The 14,957-nt window shown below is 42.2% G+C and overlaps 1 protein-coding gene across 2 annotated transcripts; it reads right to left on the minus strand.

The window, feature by feature from the left end:
* Window positions 1–293: 293 nt before the first annotated feature.
* On the minus strand, window positions 294–13,476 carry LOC117525097. 2 transcript variants are annotated; one of them, XM_034186934.1, is made up of 5 exons: window positions 13,335–13,476; window positions 9,161–9,943; window positions 9,024–9,056; window positions 771–879; window positions 294–546 (listed from the first exon to the last, which is right to left on the minus strand). In XM_034186934.1, exons 1-5 carry the CDS (start codon window positions 13,348–13,350, stop codon window positions 354–356), a joined length of 1,134 nt encoding a protein of 377 aa, XP_034042825.1. In that variant the 5' UTR covers window positions 13,351–13,476; the 3' UTR covers window positions 294–353. The 2 variants fall into 2 exon arrangements, with proteins under 2 accessions (XP_034042825.1, XP_034042826.1); XM_034186935.1 differs by lacking the exon at window positions 771–879.
* Between the last annotated feature and the right edge of the window lie 1,481 nt (window positions 13,477–14,957).

Consider the following 14,957-nt stretch of genomic DNA (forward strand, 5'->3'; position numbering starts at 1 on the left):
CATATTTCACATTTTGTGTGTGGTCAACTTTATTGCATTTGTAAATAATCATCCAAGCCCTGCCCTACACACCTTCCCACAACAATTAAAAGCTGTGTTGCCATTGAGGGCACCAAATGATGAAACAGTTTTTTTTTTCCCGTTCTTCATGCCATCATGTCTTAATGTGTATAACACTACAGGTTCCTCATTGCTGCAATTTTCACCTCAAAATCCTCTGTACATTCTTTCTGGAGTTCAGGTCTGGACTACAGGCAGGCAGGCGTGCCAGTACCCATACTCTTCTTCCACAGTCATAACTTTGTAATGTGTGCAGAATGTGGTTTTGCATTGCCTTGTTGAAAAATGCATCGTCACTGGAAAAGATGTGGTCTTGAAGGCAGTATATGTTCCTCTAAAACCTCTGTGTACTTTTCTGCATGAATGCTGCCATCATAGAAGTGGAAATTACTTTTGTCAAGGGCACTGACACACCCATACCATGATAGACCCTGTATTTTGGACTTGTTGGTGACACTTGTCTGGATGGTCCTTTTTGTCTTTGGCCTGGAACAAAAAAGAAAATCTGGAAAATGGATTACCTGACCAGAGTCCACATTTCCACTGTGTCATAGTCCAACCCAGATGCCTCTGAATGTAGAGAAGTCTATGCTTCTTCTGGACAAGGTTAACATATGGCTTCTTTTTAACATACTAAAGTTTTAAGCAGCATTTGTGAATGTAACTTTGTATTGTGCTTGTTCAGGAGGATAAGCATCATTAGACCTTACCTTGCTTTGTGAAATGCCTTGGAGTGACTTATGTTGTGATTTGGTGCTATATAAATGAATCGAGGTGAACTGTAGTGCTTGACGATGCTTTCCCAAAGTAATCTCTTACCTATATGATTACAGATGAGGACAAAATTATCAGCCCACCTGTGAAATGTAACTGTTTCTTCAAAATTTTCCCAAGTACTTTTTGACCAGAGAAAGCAATTTTCAAGACAGACTTTCTAAACATCATAATTTTATTTTGGATAGTTACATTATTTTACTTTGCAATCAATCAATCAATTTTATTTATATAGCGCCAAATCACAACAAACAGTTGCCCCAAGGCGCTTTATATTGTAAGGCAAGGCCATACAATAATTACAGAAAAATGACCAACGGTCAAAACGACCCACTGTGAGCAAGCACTTGGCGACAGTGGGAAGGAAAAACTCCCTTTTAACAGGAAGAAACCTCCAGCAGAACCAGGCTCAGGGAGGGGCAGTCTTCTGCTGGGACTGGTTGGGGCTGAGGGAGAGAACCAGGAAAAAGACATGCTGTGGAGGGGAGCAGAGATCAATCACTAATGATTAAATGCAGAGTGGTGCATACAGAGCAAAAAGAGAAAGAAACGCTCAGTGCATCATGGGAACCCCCCAGCAGTCTAAGTCTATAGCAGCATAACTAAGGGATGGTTCAGGGTCACCTGATCCAGCCCGAACTATAAGCTTTAGCAAAAAGGAAAGTTTTAAGCCTAATCTTAAAAGTAGAGAGGGTGTCTGTCTCCCTGATCCGAATTGGGAGCTGGTTCCACAGGAGAGGAGCCTGAAAGCTGAAGGCTCTGCCTCCCATTCTACTCTTACAAACCCTAGGAACTACAAGAAAGCCTGCAGTCTGAGAGCGAAGCGCTCTATTGGGGTGATATGGTACTATGAGGTCCCTAAGATAAGATGGGACCTGATTATTCAAAACCTTATAAGTAAGAAGAAGAATTTTAAATTCTATTCTAGAATTAACAGGAAGCCAATGAAGAGAGGCCAATATGGGTGAGATATGCTCTCTCCTTCTAGTCCCTGTCAGTACTCTAGCTGCATTTTGAATTAACTGAAGGCTTTTCAGGGAACTTTTAGGACAACCTGATAATAATGAACCTGATAATACTCGAAACGTTGAGTAATAGTCTGAACTTCTTTTGCAGCCGTTTTCCTGTGGTGTTTGCCTTATCTGTGGGATCGGCGTTTGGTGTGATCAGCGACGGCTTCGCTTCACACTCAACCAGATAAGTGGTTAGACAGGAGCTGCACGAGTGTGTGATTGGAGGTGGAGGTTCCCTCCTTTTCTGAATACAGACTGTGGGATTACTGAGTGTGCGACCTCACATCATCTGGACTGTCTCGTTCTCTGCCAGCAGTACTGGGTCTGACTGCTGAAGACAGCGGCCACCTGGGGCGCAGGGCTTGGCGGCTCCGGTGTTCTTCAGCTCCGTTGGCGGTGGAAGCTGTGTGGATCCGGCTTTTCTCTCGCCAGGCGTCTTCTATTGTCAAGCCTGCCCACACGTCACCTGGTGTATGATTGACAGTCACTGTATTATTATTGTCTGTACATCGTTGTGCGATTCACAACATTAAATTGTTACTTTTTGGCTTATCCACTGTCTGTTCATTAATGCCCCCTGTTGTGGGTCCGTGTCACGACACTTTCACAACAGAAAGAGTCTAACCAAATACCGGCATCACTGAAAGCAGCCAAAGATAACGATACGTCTTTGGGATGGTTATGAGTATTTTTTTCTCTAATAGAAAATTTATTAGCAAAGAAAGTCATGAAGTCATTACTAGTTAAAGTTAAAGGAATACTCGGCTCAATAGAGCTCTGACTCTTTGTCAGCCTGGCTACAGTGCTGAAAAGAAACCTGGGGTTGCTCTTATTTTCTTCAATTAGTGATGAGTAGTAAGATGTCCTAGCTTTACGGAGGGCTTTTTTTATAGAGCAACAGATTCTTTTTCCAGGCTAAGTGAAGATCTTCTAAATTAGTGAGACGCCATTTCCTCTCCAACTTACGGGTTATGTGCTTTAAGCTGCGAGTTTGTGAGTTATACCACGGAGTCAGGCACTTCTGATTTAAAGCTCTCTTTTTCAGAGGAGCTACAGCATCCAAAGTTGTCTTCAATGAGGATGTAAAACTATTGACGAGATACTCTAGCTCACTTACAGAGTTTCGGTAGCTACTCTGCACTGTGTTGGTATATGGCATTAGAGAACATAAAGAAGGAATCATATCCTTAAACCTAGTTACAGCGCTTTCTGAAAGACTTCTAGTGTAATGAAACTTATTCCCCACTGCTGGGTAGTCCATCAGAGTAAATGTAAATGTTATTAAGAAATGATCAGACAGAGGGGAGTTTTCAGGGAATACTGTTAAGTCTTCAATTTCCATACCACAAGTCAGAACAAGATCTAAGATATGATTAAAGTGGTGGGTGGACTCATTTACATTTTGAGCAAAGCAAACTGAGTCTAATAATAGATTAAATGCAGTGTTGAGGCTGTCATTCTCAGCATCTGTGTGGATGTTAAAATCGCCCACTATAATTATCTTATCTGAGCTAAGCACTAAGTCAGACAAAAGGTCTGAAAATTCACAGTAACGACCAGGTGGACGATAGATAATAACAAATAAAACTGGTTTTTGGGACTTCCAATTTGGATGGCAAGACTAAGAGTCAAGCTTTCAAATGAATTAAAGCCTCTGTCTGGGTTTTTGATTAATTAATAAGCTGGAATGGAAGATTGCTGCTAATCCTCCGCCTCGGCCCGTGCTACGAGCATTCTGGCAGTTAGTGTGACTCGGGGTGTTGACTCATTTTAAACTAACATATTCATCCTGCTGTAACCAGGTTTCTGTAAGGCAGAATAAATCAATATGTTGATCAATTATTATATCATTTACCAACAGGGACTTAGAAGAGAGAGACCTAATGTTTTAATAGACCACATTTAACCGTTTTAGTCTGTGGTGCAGTTGAAGGTGCTATATTATTTTTTCTTTTTGAATTTTATGCTTAAATAGATTTTTGCTGGTTATTGGTAGTCTGGGAGCAGGCACCGTCTCTACGGGGATGGGGTAATGAGGGGATGGCAGGGGGAGAGAAGCTGCAGAGAGGTGTGTAAGACTACAACTCTGCTTCCTGGTCCCAACCCTGGATAGTCACGGTTTGAAGGATTTAAGAAAATTGGCCAGATTTCTAGAAATGAGAGCTGCTCCATCCAAAGTGGGATGGATGCCGTCTCTCCTAACAAGACCAGGTTTTCCCCAGAAGCTTTGCCAATTATCTATGAAGACCACCTCATTTTTTGGACACCACTCAGACAGCCAGCAATTCAAGGAGAACATGCGGCTAAACATGTCACTCCCGGTCCGATTGGGGAGGGGCCCAGAGAAAACTACAGAGTCCGACATTGTTTTTGCAAAGTTACACACCGATTCAATGTTAATTTTAGTGACCTCCGATTGGCGTAACCGGGTGTCATTACTGCCGACGTGACTTACAATCTTACCAAATTTACGCTTAGCCTTACCCAGCAGTTTCAAATTTCCTTCAATGTTGCCTGCTCTGGCCCCCAGAAGACAATTGACTATGGTTGCTGGTGTCGCTAACTTCACATGTTGTCAGCCATGTGAAGCACACAGAAACAAAATTATTTGGCAAAAACGAAAAAACTACCAGGGTCAAAATTATTAGTCCTTTAAAAACTGACTTTTTTGTTATTGGTTCAATATGCTCCTGCCAGACTTTTGACAGGAACCACATTACACCCATTTTGGCATCCCTTCACTGGCTTCCTGTCCTGGTGAGATCAGATTTAAGCTTCTGCCTACTGGCCTATAAAACTGTTCATGGACTTGCACCTCCCTACTTAGCTGACCTAATTAAACCCTACGTACCGGCCCGAGCTTTGTTTTCTCACGGTGCAGGACTACTTTGTGTCCCTAAGGTGAATAAGAAGTCTGCTGATCATAGAGCTTTCTATTTGTGCCCCTGTGTTTGTGGAATGATCTCCCTGCATCAATAAAACAGTCAGATTCTGTGGAGACTTTCAAGTCCAGACTTAAGATGCACTTATTTTCCATTTTGTATGGCTAGCATACTGGTATAGTATGTTACTATGTTTTTTACTCTTTAAATTAATTTCCTTAGGAAACGGGCGCGTGCCGCGGCCTCAACTTTATCTAAATTATGGGTCTTTAGTGAAGCTTAGGGCCAGTGGCCACCTAAGGTGGCGGTCACCTTAGTATTTCTTTTTCTTGTGCTTAATGCTGAAAATTATACTGTAATTGCTGTCTCTCTGACGCCTGATTCTGTTTTCTTCTCTCTCTCTCTCTCTGTTTAAGGTGCGGCCTCCATCCAGAGATGGCTGAATTGTTTTGTAAATTGTGTCTGTAGCATGGCCCAAGCAGAGGGTCACCCCTTTAGTCTGGTCTGCTTGAGGTTTCTTCCTCAGATTTGTCATCCGAGGGAGTTTTTTCCTTTCCACTGTTGCCTGTGTGATTGCTCTGGGCGTTGCTAAGGTTAGACCTTACTTGTGTGAAGCGCCTTGAGGCAACTTGTGATTTGGTGCTATATAAATGAAAATAAAACTAATTGAAACTGAAGGCAAAACCACTGTTGTGCAATGGTGTGCTTAAAAGTGTAGGTGACACAAAAAATGTGCACAAATAATCACTAAAAAATGATGAAATGTTGATATTTTTAAAAATGCTGAACAATAAATCCTCATTCTTGTCCTGGTTTTCAACAGTGTGATCATCAAACACGTTCTGCTGTTTGAACCATTTGGTTTTTATATTGCCATCGTCACCCTCTTCCATATCTTGGGCTCTTTTTCTGGAAGGGCCAGGCAATGAGTTTTCCTCCTTATGGGGACGAACAGAGAGCCTCCTCACCAGATGCCCGAACCACCCTAAACTGGCTCCTTTCTAAGTGAAGAAGTTCATTTGCATCTGGCCCAGAATTCTGAGATGAGCACAGTGGGAATCTCAATCCAGAGTATAAATTGCACCTGTCAAAAAAAAAAATCCCTCTTGAAGAGGAAGATAACATGTATAAATCACACCTTTTTCTGTGTTATGACATCTTTTATTTGGGATTTTTTTGTGCATTGCTGTATTTTTTTTATTTCTGGTATTTATTCTTTCATTATTTGGATTTATTTTGTTTAGTGTTTTGATTCTTGGGAAAATTCTGTGTAAATAGTCATTATAATTACTATTATTAATAACAAACGTGAATTTTCAGTGTACGGTGCATCCAGAAGTATTCACAACACTCTTCTCATTCTTCTGTCTAAACTGTTTGTTATTTACATTACCATCATCATCCTCTTCCTCATCTCTGGTCTCTTTCTGGATGGGCCAGGCAACAAGTTTTCTTCAACATTATCCTCATTGTTGTCCTGGTTCTCAACAGTGTGATCATCAGACACGTTCTTCTGTCTGAACCGTTTGGCTTTTCTGTGATCTTCAGTATCTTCTTCATCTCTGGTTCTCTTTCTGGATGGGCCAGGCAGTGAGGCATTGTCACTATGTTGTCCTCACTGCTGTCAACAAGCTAATTCCTTGTCGTGTTTCTATTTCCATCCTCATCAACATCTCTTGCTCTTGGTTCAGAGGGGCCAGGCATTGACTGTTCATCCTCAATGGCATTATTATTATTATTATTATTAACTTCAGGAGAACCATCCTCACGCTGATGCTCATCGATACTGTGGTCATTAACATTGGGAACAGCAATGTCTTCTTCATGATGAACTTCCTGTCTATCATGGTGGATGAGTGGGACGCGTCTGACAGCTTGACGTCGTTGTACAAACTGGAGATATCGTTGTGCCGCATCTTGAAAATTTAGAGGTCTGAAAGGGTTGACATGCATATCTCTCACATGTTCGGGAATTATGAAACGTCTTTGAATAACAGGGCCAACACCTTGCCCATGATGAGGTCTGCCCTCTTGGGGACCAGGAATTACTGGCCTATGTCTCACATGTCCGGGAATTCTGACATGTCCTCGAATCATAGGGCTGTCATCTTGTCCATAATGAGGTACGTCCTCCTGGGGACCAGGACTCATTGGCCTATGTCCCACATGTCTGAGAATTCTGAAATGTCCTCGAATCATAGGGCCGTCACCTTGCCCATAATGAGGTACACCCCCTTGGGGACCAGGAATTATTGGCCTATGTCCCACATGTCTGAGAATTCTGAAATGTCCTCGAATCATAGGGCCGTCACCTTGCCCATAATGAGGTACGTCCCCCTGGGTGGGGAACAGGAATTATTGGCCTATGTCCCACATGTCCGAGATGTTGTCTAAAAAAGCATAATATATGGGCCATTCGACCATGTCCTCTACCATCCATTTTACTTAATATAATCCCAGGCAGTAGCCTTAAAAAACTGATACACTTGAGTGGGAACTAATCTGCAAATTACAAATTTGTAGTTAGACTCTGTAATTTGAGTTCTTCCCAAGCTTAGAACACCTACAGTTTAATTGTAAGTCTCTATGAGTTATGTTTAAGCTTTACTCACCGAAGTCTGAATTTTCCACCTGTGAATATACGAGGTCTGTCAATAAAGTATAGGTCCTTTTTATTTTTTTCAAAAACTATATGGATTTCATTCATATGTTTTTACGTCAGACATGCTTGAACCCTCATGCGCATGCGTGAGTTTTTCCACGCCTGTCGGTGATGTCATTCGCCTGTGAGCACTCCTTGTGGGAGGAGTCGTCCAGCCCCTCGTCGGAATTCCCTTGTCTGAGAAGTTGCTGAGAGACTGGCGCTTTGTTTGATCAAAGTTTTTTCTAAACCTGTGAGACACATCGAAGTGGACACAGTTCGAAAAATTAAGCTGGTTTTCAGTGAAAATTTTAACGGCTGATGAGAGATTTTGAGGTGATACTGTCGCTTTAAGGACTTCCCACAGAGTGGGACATCGCGCAGCGCTCTCAGGCGCCGTCGTCAGCCTGTTTCAAGCTGAAAACCTCCACATTTCAGGCTCTATTGATCCAGGATGTCGTGAGAGAACAGAGAAGTTTCAGAAGGGGGGCATTAGCTTCATAAGATGTTGGCCCTTCTAGCACATCAATGTGTCTTTGTGAAGTGTAATAAATTAAAGTCATTTAAGATTTTTATGAAGATTTTGTAACAGACTAAAAGCCACAGCTTGAGGCAACATAAATGATGCCTCTTTCATGTTTCTGTTGTTATGCGCAAGTCAAATACCATTTAAAAGGTTACAAACTGTTAAAATGCACATATTCAAACTAAATATTCACATATTAAGTTTTTTTCCCTTCAACATTTTTGACTGGGATTGCTTTTTTGAATGTATTTATTTATTTTTAACAATATAACCCCTTTAATAATAGTCTTATTTGAACAAGAGCTGAACCTGGACTTATTTTTATTGTCAAACCTGTTTTTTAAAGGATAAAACGCTTTCTCAATCAGTTTTTCCACACTTTCATGTTTCTAATTACATTAAGCTGTATGTTGAAGATCCTTTATGATCGTTAGCTGCTTTAATGAGCATTTAGCGCTAAAGTCAGCTGTTCACACAAATGATCACTTGTGAACAATTTGTGCAGTTTTAAACAGTTCCACGAAACTTGCTTTGTGAAAATTAGTGAACCCCCCTACTACTCTCACCCCTCTCCCTGTTTATCTCAAAGCCAGGATCAGCAACTCTCTTTTCTCTTCCTGGCTGTTTTTGGAAACACGAAACTTTTATTCTGTAAAATATACTGTTAATTTCTGAATATAACAGCAGCTACAGACACAGGAGGAGCTCTGGATTATTTAACGAAGGTAAAGTTTTTTTCTTTCGGTGACAACTAAAACTCAGATACCTGCAGCGGAAGAGAGACATAGCTTTGAGGTGTTTAATGGAGAGAGCATTGTACTGCTGTGGCGCACAGTGTGGAACGCTAAAGTTGCCGAATGGCGACGTCTTGTTAAAAAGGAATACATGAAGGTGGAACTTGGCAACCAGCAAATCGCTACATCGAGCGCTGAGAAAAATAAATGTATTGGCTGCTATCAATGGCCGATACAGATATTCACAAAAATGCCAATAACCTGTAGACCCCTAATTTAAAGCTGCCTGAAATACTCATTCATGACACCCAACTCAAAAATTTGTTTCCAAGCTAAGTGCAAAAGAAAAAGTTATTGACCAACCAGTTGACAGCATGCTGTGAGTTGTCGTACCTTTTTTCTGTTTGTTGCAGAGTCCGTTCCATTCTGTGGAAGAAACAGCCACAACATTAGCACTGCATGTCAGTTTTCAGAAATGAAAGTGTTCTAACAGCACACGGCATACCTGCAGTGCTCGTGGATGCTCTTACCTCGACAGTGATAGTTCAAAGCTTCAACTAGATGGCGACAACTAAGCAGCAGCTTCCCATTACCCTCGTCCACCTCCGGACATGTGACGGGGGAAGTGAAAGTAGGAGCTGGAGTGGGCGTGTCCTCACGAGGCTGGGTTGTGTGATTGATCTGCAGGTCCGGTGGCTGGTTGATGTCTGTGGGCTGAGGTGGAGATGCTGTGGCTGAGGGATGAAGGCCTGAACTCTCTGTGGGCGTCCTGACTTCGCTGATGAAACTGAGACCCCACTGGTTCTGCAGCAGGTCACCAATGGCAGGGCGGTCATCATCCAGGGCGCCACACGGTGCCCCCGCCTTCACCTTGGAGGCGTAGCTGACGGCAGGTTGCAGCTTGGCAGGGCTGTCCTGCACTGGGAAGGCAGGCGGGAGCTTGAGTAGTGACAGACTGTCCTCCGGCCACCGTTCTTTTTGGTTCACCTTCTGGCTTCGATCGTGTGATCTGTGGACCCCCTTCTGGCTGTCCCTGCGGAGGCTGCGGCTTTTGTGCTGCTGACCCTTACGTTCTTTTTCCCTGCGGTGGTTGTAGGTGTTTGTGAGAGGGGACTCCATCGGGTCGCTTTCAGGGGAAAGCTGTTGGCGCTGCTGGTCACCTCCAGAGATGCAGCCTCCGCCTCCACCAACTCTACAGTTGCCTGAGCCGGGGGATAAGCGGCGGTTACGAATGTGAGGCTCAGAGTTGGTGGCAGACACGAGATCGCAAAAGGTGTCCGACTCACACCCTGCGCCGTTGGACTCCCACGTACCTGAAAGAGAAGTTTAAGTGTTCTTAAAAATCAAACAAACAGACTACAAACTCCTATCTTTGTTGTCGATATTCGTTACTGTGTTCTCAGACGTAATGTGGCAAAACATCCACACAGAGATTTTAAATCTTAGTCCTCAGCTTGTCAGCCTCAGTGTTTAGAGTTTCAATAGTTTCTTGATTTTTGCTAACAGCTTCTGAGCACAATCTCTATTGGTGGATCAATTACTCGAGCAGCCAATCAAATGCCTTTTGGGATATAACATGGCAGCAGGTGCCTTAAAACACTGGGAAGTGTTTTGAAACAGTGGGGAAATTCATCAATGCTGGATGTAAGATTATACAATTTAAGACTTGAATAGAAGTGATGCAGACAACAGCAATGTTAAATAAATGGTCATTAAGGTACAGCTATTTTGTATCTCATATCGCATGCAATGAAATGAGTTAAAAAAAATTGCATTATACATCAGCCACTGACCTGCTTGTCCTCTGAAAAATCAATACTGTTCATTGGAAAACCCATATCAATCAACCAGTCATGTTCTACACCATTGTTGAGCTGACAATTTACAAATAAACAGACAAAATTATTACCTATTAGAGGTAAATGCCAAGAACAGCAAGTGCACAGAGCCAGACACAAAACTCACTTTCTCCAAAAACTTGTTTCCTTGTGGCTGAACAACATAGTGACTAGAGTGTTGAACAGAGGTAAAAATCAGATCGTTACAACAGTTTTATGAGCTCAAAAATATAAGTTAACTGGGTTTCCCACACTCCAGTGTTCTCTATCAATTATACCAGTAAGTAAATATACACGGGGGGGAATCACACGAGCACAACGAAAGAAAAAAAAATACCCAAAGACTAGAATCTGCCAGTTTCATCACCACAAAGCTAAAATTTTGTCAAAACCTCTCTGGCCTGCACCCAATCTGGTTTCATCAAGAGAAGTGAGCATTTAAGCAGCAGATTGAGCTCATTCTGCAACTTACTTAACCACCAGATGTTCTTATTGGTCAGTATAAACCCAACCAGCACTTTGAAAGCTTCCTATGAGTTTACAGCAACTGATTCAACCGCATTTAGAAAGTGGCAACAGTAGAGTAGGCGGCCTCCAGTATTTCCCCACAGACACCATAATTTCAGGAAAGACTGGAGCCGACATCACTGGTCACAAAATATTCAGAGGAAATGTCTTTAAGGAGTCTTCTGTTGCCTTCTACCGAAGGGGCCGTCTCCAACACCTACTTCAGTGCCTCCTACCCAGCCACATGAATGTGTGTTGAATATCCAATATCTTTCCAACTTTAGCTCAGCAGTTTCCCAGAGTACGGGAGCTCAGGTTGTCATTTTGAAACCAATCTGCACGGGGAAAAACACTGCGTGCTTCATACAACTACTACTATATAAAGTTGAAGCACTAAGCCTCACTTTTCACATCAATCACAATATAAGCTCAACTCTACTAAGACAATCTAGGGAGAAGGGGTGGAGTTCAACAGCTGGGGTCACAGTGGTGTGACTTGATGGAACCACCATGAAATATTGATCACTGACTAATAGGAGCATCTCATGGGCAAATAACATTACTGAACCAGCAATGTGTAACCACTAAACAACCACTATGTTAAAGAAAAATTTGCAAGTAGTTTTCCTACAATCCTGCTAACAACTAACCATTCCACTGTTAAAGGAGATTTTTTTAATGAAAGACGTGCGGACGGGTCCGCGCGTCGGGACGCAGCCGACGCGGCGCGGCGGCACAGAAAAAACACCTCCGTGTTGATAACCATTTGTAAAATCCAGGCGGCTTTTGATGGCTTTCAGTGGAGTGAGTATATGAGAAATTGTTTATCAGCTGGAGATGTTCCAACTTGTCCTCAAGGCTTCCAACAGAGGTGTTTTTCCTGTGGCGGAGAGCCGACGCTGCAATCCGCCTGCACGTCTTTCATTAAAAAAAATCTCCTTTAACAGTGGACTATCCGGATAAAATGCTGAAACCGACTTCTTCTGAAACTTCTCTGTTCTCTCACGACGTCCTGGATCAATAAAGCCTGAAATGTGAAGGTTTTAAGCTTGAAACAGGCTGATGACGCCGCCTGAGAGCGCTGCGCGACGTCTCGCACCGTGAAAAGTCCTTAAAGCGACAGAATCACCTCAAAATCTCTCATCAACTGTTAAAATTTTCACTGAAGACCAGCTTAATTTTTCGAACCATGTCCACTTCGATGTGTCTCACAGGTTTAGAAAAAATTTTGATCAAACAAAGCGCCAGTCTCTCAGCAACTTCTCAGACAAAGGAATTCCGACGAGGGGCTGGACGACTCCTCCCACAAGGAGTGCTCACAGGCGAATGACGTCACCGACAGGCGTGGAAAAACTCACGCATGCGCACGAGGGTTCAAGCATGTCTGACGTAAAAACATATGAATGAAATCCATATAGTTTTAGAAAAAAATAAAAAGGACCTATACTTTACGGACAGCCCTCGTATTCTTGACTGTAAGACTATGTGGTAGAAACATACAGTAATAATTAGTGCTCATAAACATTTGTTATAGTCTCACTGACTAATGCACATGGTGAAAATAGTCTCACAGACCATTCCCACCATACAATGAAAATAGTCACCAATTTCTTACACGGAAGTGTTACAAAATGTTGGCGTTCATTAAAATATATGATGTGTGGAGTATTTGTGAACTAGTTGGTCACACTGATAAGAGTTTACAAGTGCTTCTCAAAGCCAACAGGAGATGTTCTGCCACGAGCTGCCTTGCTTTTTTCCTCGATATCCTCGGGAAAGGAGACTAAAAACATCATTATCACGTTGGATGTACTCAATAAACGCTTGATGCTGTGATTATGTTCATTCAGAAAGGATTACATTTTGTAGCTTGATCCTCTGGCCTGTGTGGTGATGAGTATGAGTAGCAGTTACCAGCAGCTCTGGAGCCTCAGGAACACGCTGTGATTGAACCCATTCTATGCTAGCAGCTAATTAGCAAAACGGCAAAAGCTCCGCGTCAGCGCCGGTGTTAGCCAACTTTATTTAGCAACGTCACGGCCCGCCGAATAAAACACCGAAGCCTTACGTGGCCATAATTAGCGACAACAAATTTAATTCAACTCGACAATTGGAGTCGTCGTCGAGATTACCCCTCAACTTTTACACCCTTTCTACAAACAACTAGTTAGCTAGCTAGCTAGCGTACTGTTAGCCGCAGCCAAAGTTTCGTAACCCCCTTCATTCAAATCGGCGAGTAGGCTAACTCTCAGTTAGCACAAATGCTAACGCCCTAAACAAGGCAAACATATATAAACACAAATACCTGTAAAAAGTTGTGAATTTCGGTGGGATATGCCGAAAAGTCGTGTAAACATACCTGTTTTGATATGCATGTCTTTCAGTTGCGTATGTTGCTGAAGATAAACCGTTGAATAACTTATGTTTACAGCGCTGATAGAATCTGCTCGCCGGATGAGTGCGGCCAGTGGAAGTGTTCCGTACCGGAGCTTCGGCTCATGTGCCGAACAACGCCGAATCTCTGTGTCGACACTTCAAAAGGGCAACGAGGATATTCTTAATTTGGTCAGATGATTTTTATTTACCAGAATTGTGACTTTTACTCTAAAAAAAGTTTATGTAGTTGTAATATTTACTAGGATTTCCTTCCTTTGCTTTATCTTGAATTATGTCTCAAAATATTGTTTATGTATATTTTTTGTCGAGTGGTGTACTTTTAATTACTGATTTATCATTGTATGTCTGTGACTTAAAAAAAAAATCCACGAGAACCACAACAGAAATAAGTATCCTTTTCGAAGCTGTATTCATTCTTTATTTGAAACAGACAAATGAAGTCCATATAGAATTAAAAGAAAAAGACAAGTAAAACATTCATTTAAACAGTCTGTCCATCCGATGATTCCTCAAAGTAGAGGTGTAACGACAACAGCTCAATTGACAATATGTAATATGTAATTTTACCCCCGGGTGTAATTAGGTTCATTAAAGAAAAGATGAAAGGGGGGCTTAAAAAAATAATTTTTGGAATTTTGAAATCTGAGGAAAACAGGACAAAACAAATAGGAAAATAAAAGTTTTATATGGGAAGTGTAATCTTTTTTCTTTTTTCATCTTGTCTTCTGTTTCATGTTTTTCCAGGTTCTTTGCAGCAAAGGGAAAAGATGTGTTTCACAAACAGCAGCAATATAACATTGTGGCAAAGTCCCACATATTATTCACACACACAGCAAAATCACCAGTGTCCTATTCTGACCCAGAGTGGGACCACATGTGCACTGTCAGTGTTAATTTAACACTGGTGATTTTTATTGTGCAGTATTTTCTTTTTCTGGATATATTGATGGTTTGAATTCATAATCACACACACACTCATTTTTTAAAGAAGTCGATGACCCACGGTAGCTTTGATCCTTTTTTATTTATTTAGATTATTATCCTTACTCATCATTAATAAAAACCACAATATGGGGCTGAACCCTCAGAAATCATCTCATTGAGAAACATGAGGGGTCCCACGAAGCCCAGAACAAGTCCAACCAGGATGGAGCCTCCAGACATCAGCAGACCTTTACACCTGCACCACCTCCTCTTTTTGCATTCAGCTTCAGCTTTCTGCTGAAGCTCGTCTGCCAGTTTCTCCAGCTTTTCTATCTGAGTGTCCTTTTCCACCATCTCATTTTCCATCTCGGATATCAGATGTTCAATCCGTGCTCTTCCAGCTCTCTGAGCTGCCATCAACGCCTCCTCTCTCTCCTTCATGGCTGCACCTTCCTCCTCCTCCTCCTCCTCCTCCTCTTTCCTCTCGATCTCCATCAGATGTCCCGTGAGGATCTCGAAGGGCTCGTTCTGAGAGTCAACATCCTGGTGGTGGTCAGATCTTAGGTGCACTTCATCAGCACTGGTGGTGTCCCCCTGATCCATTTTTTTTCTGCTCTCAGTGGCTGTAAACGGTTTGATATGACAAACTTTAACTGATTCC

The sequence above is a fragment of the Thalassophryne amazonica genome, chromosome 14 (assembly GCF_902500255.1).
Source record: "Thalassophryne amazonica chromosome 14, fThaAma1.1, whole genome shotgun sequence".
NCBI classification, from domain to species: domain Eukaryota; kingdom Metazoa; phylum Chordata; class Actinopteri; order Batrachoidiformes; family Batrachoididae; genus Thalassophryne; species Thalassophryne amazonica.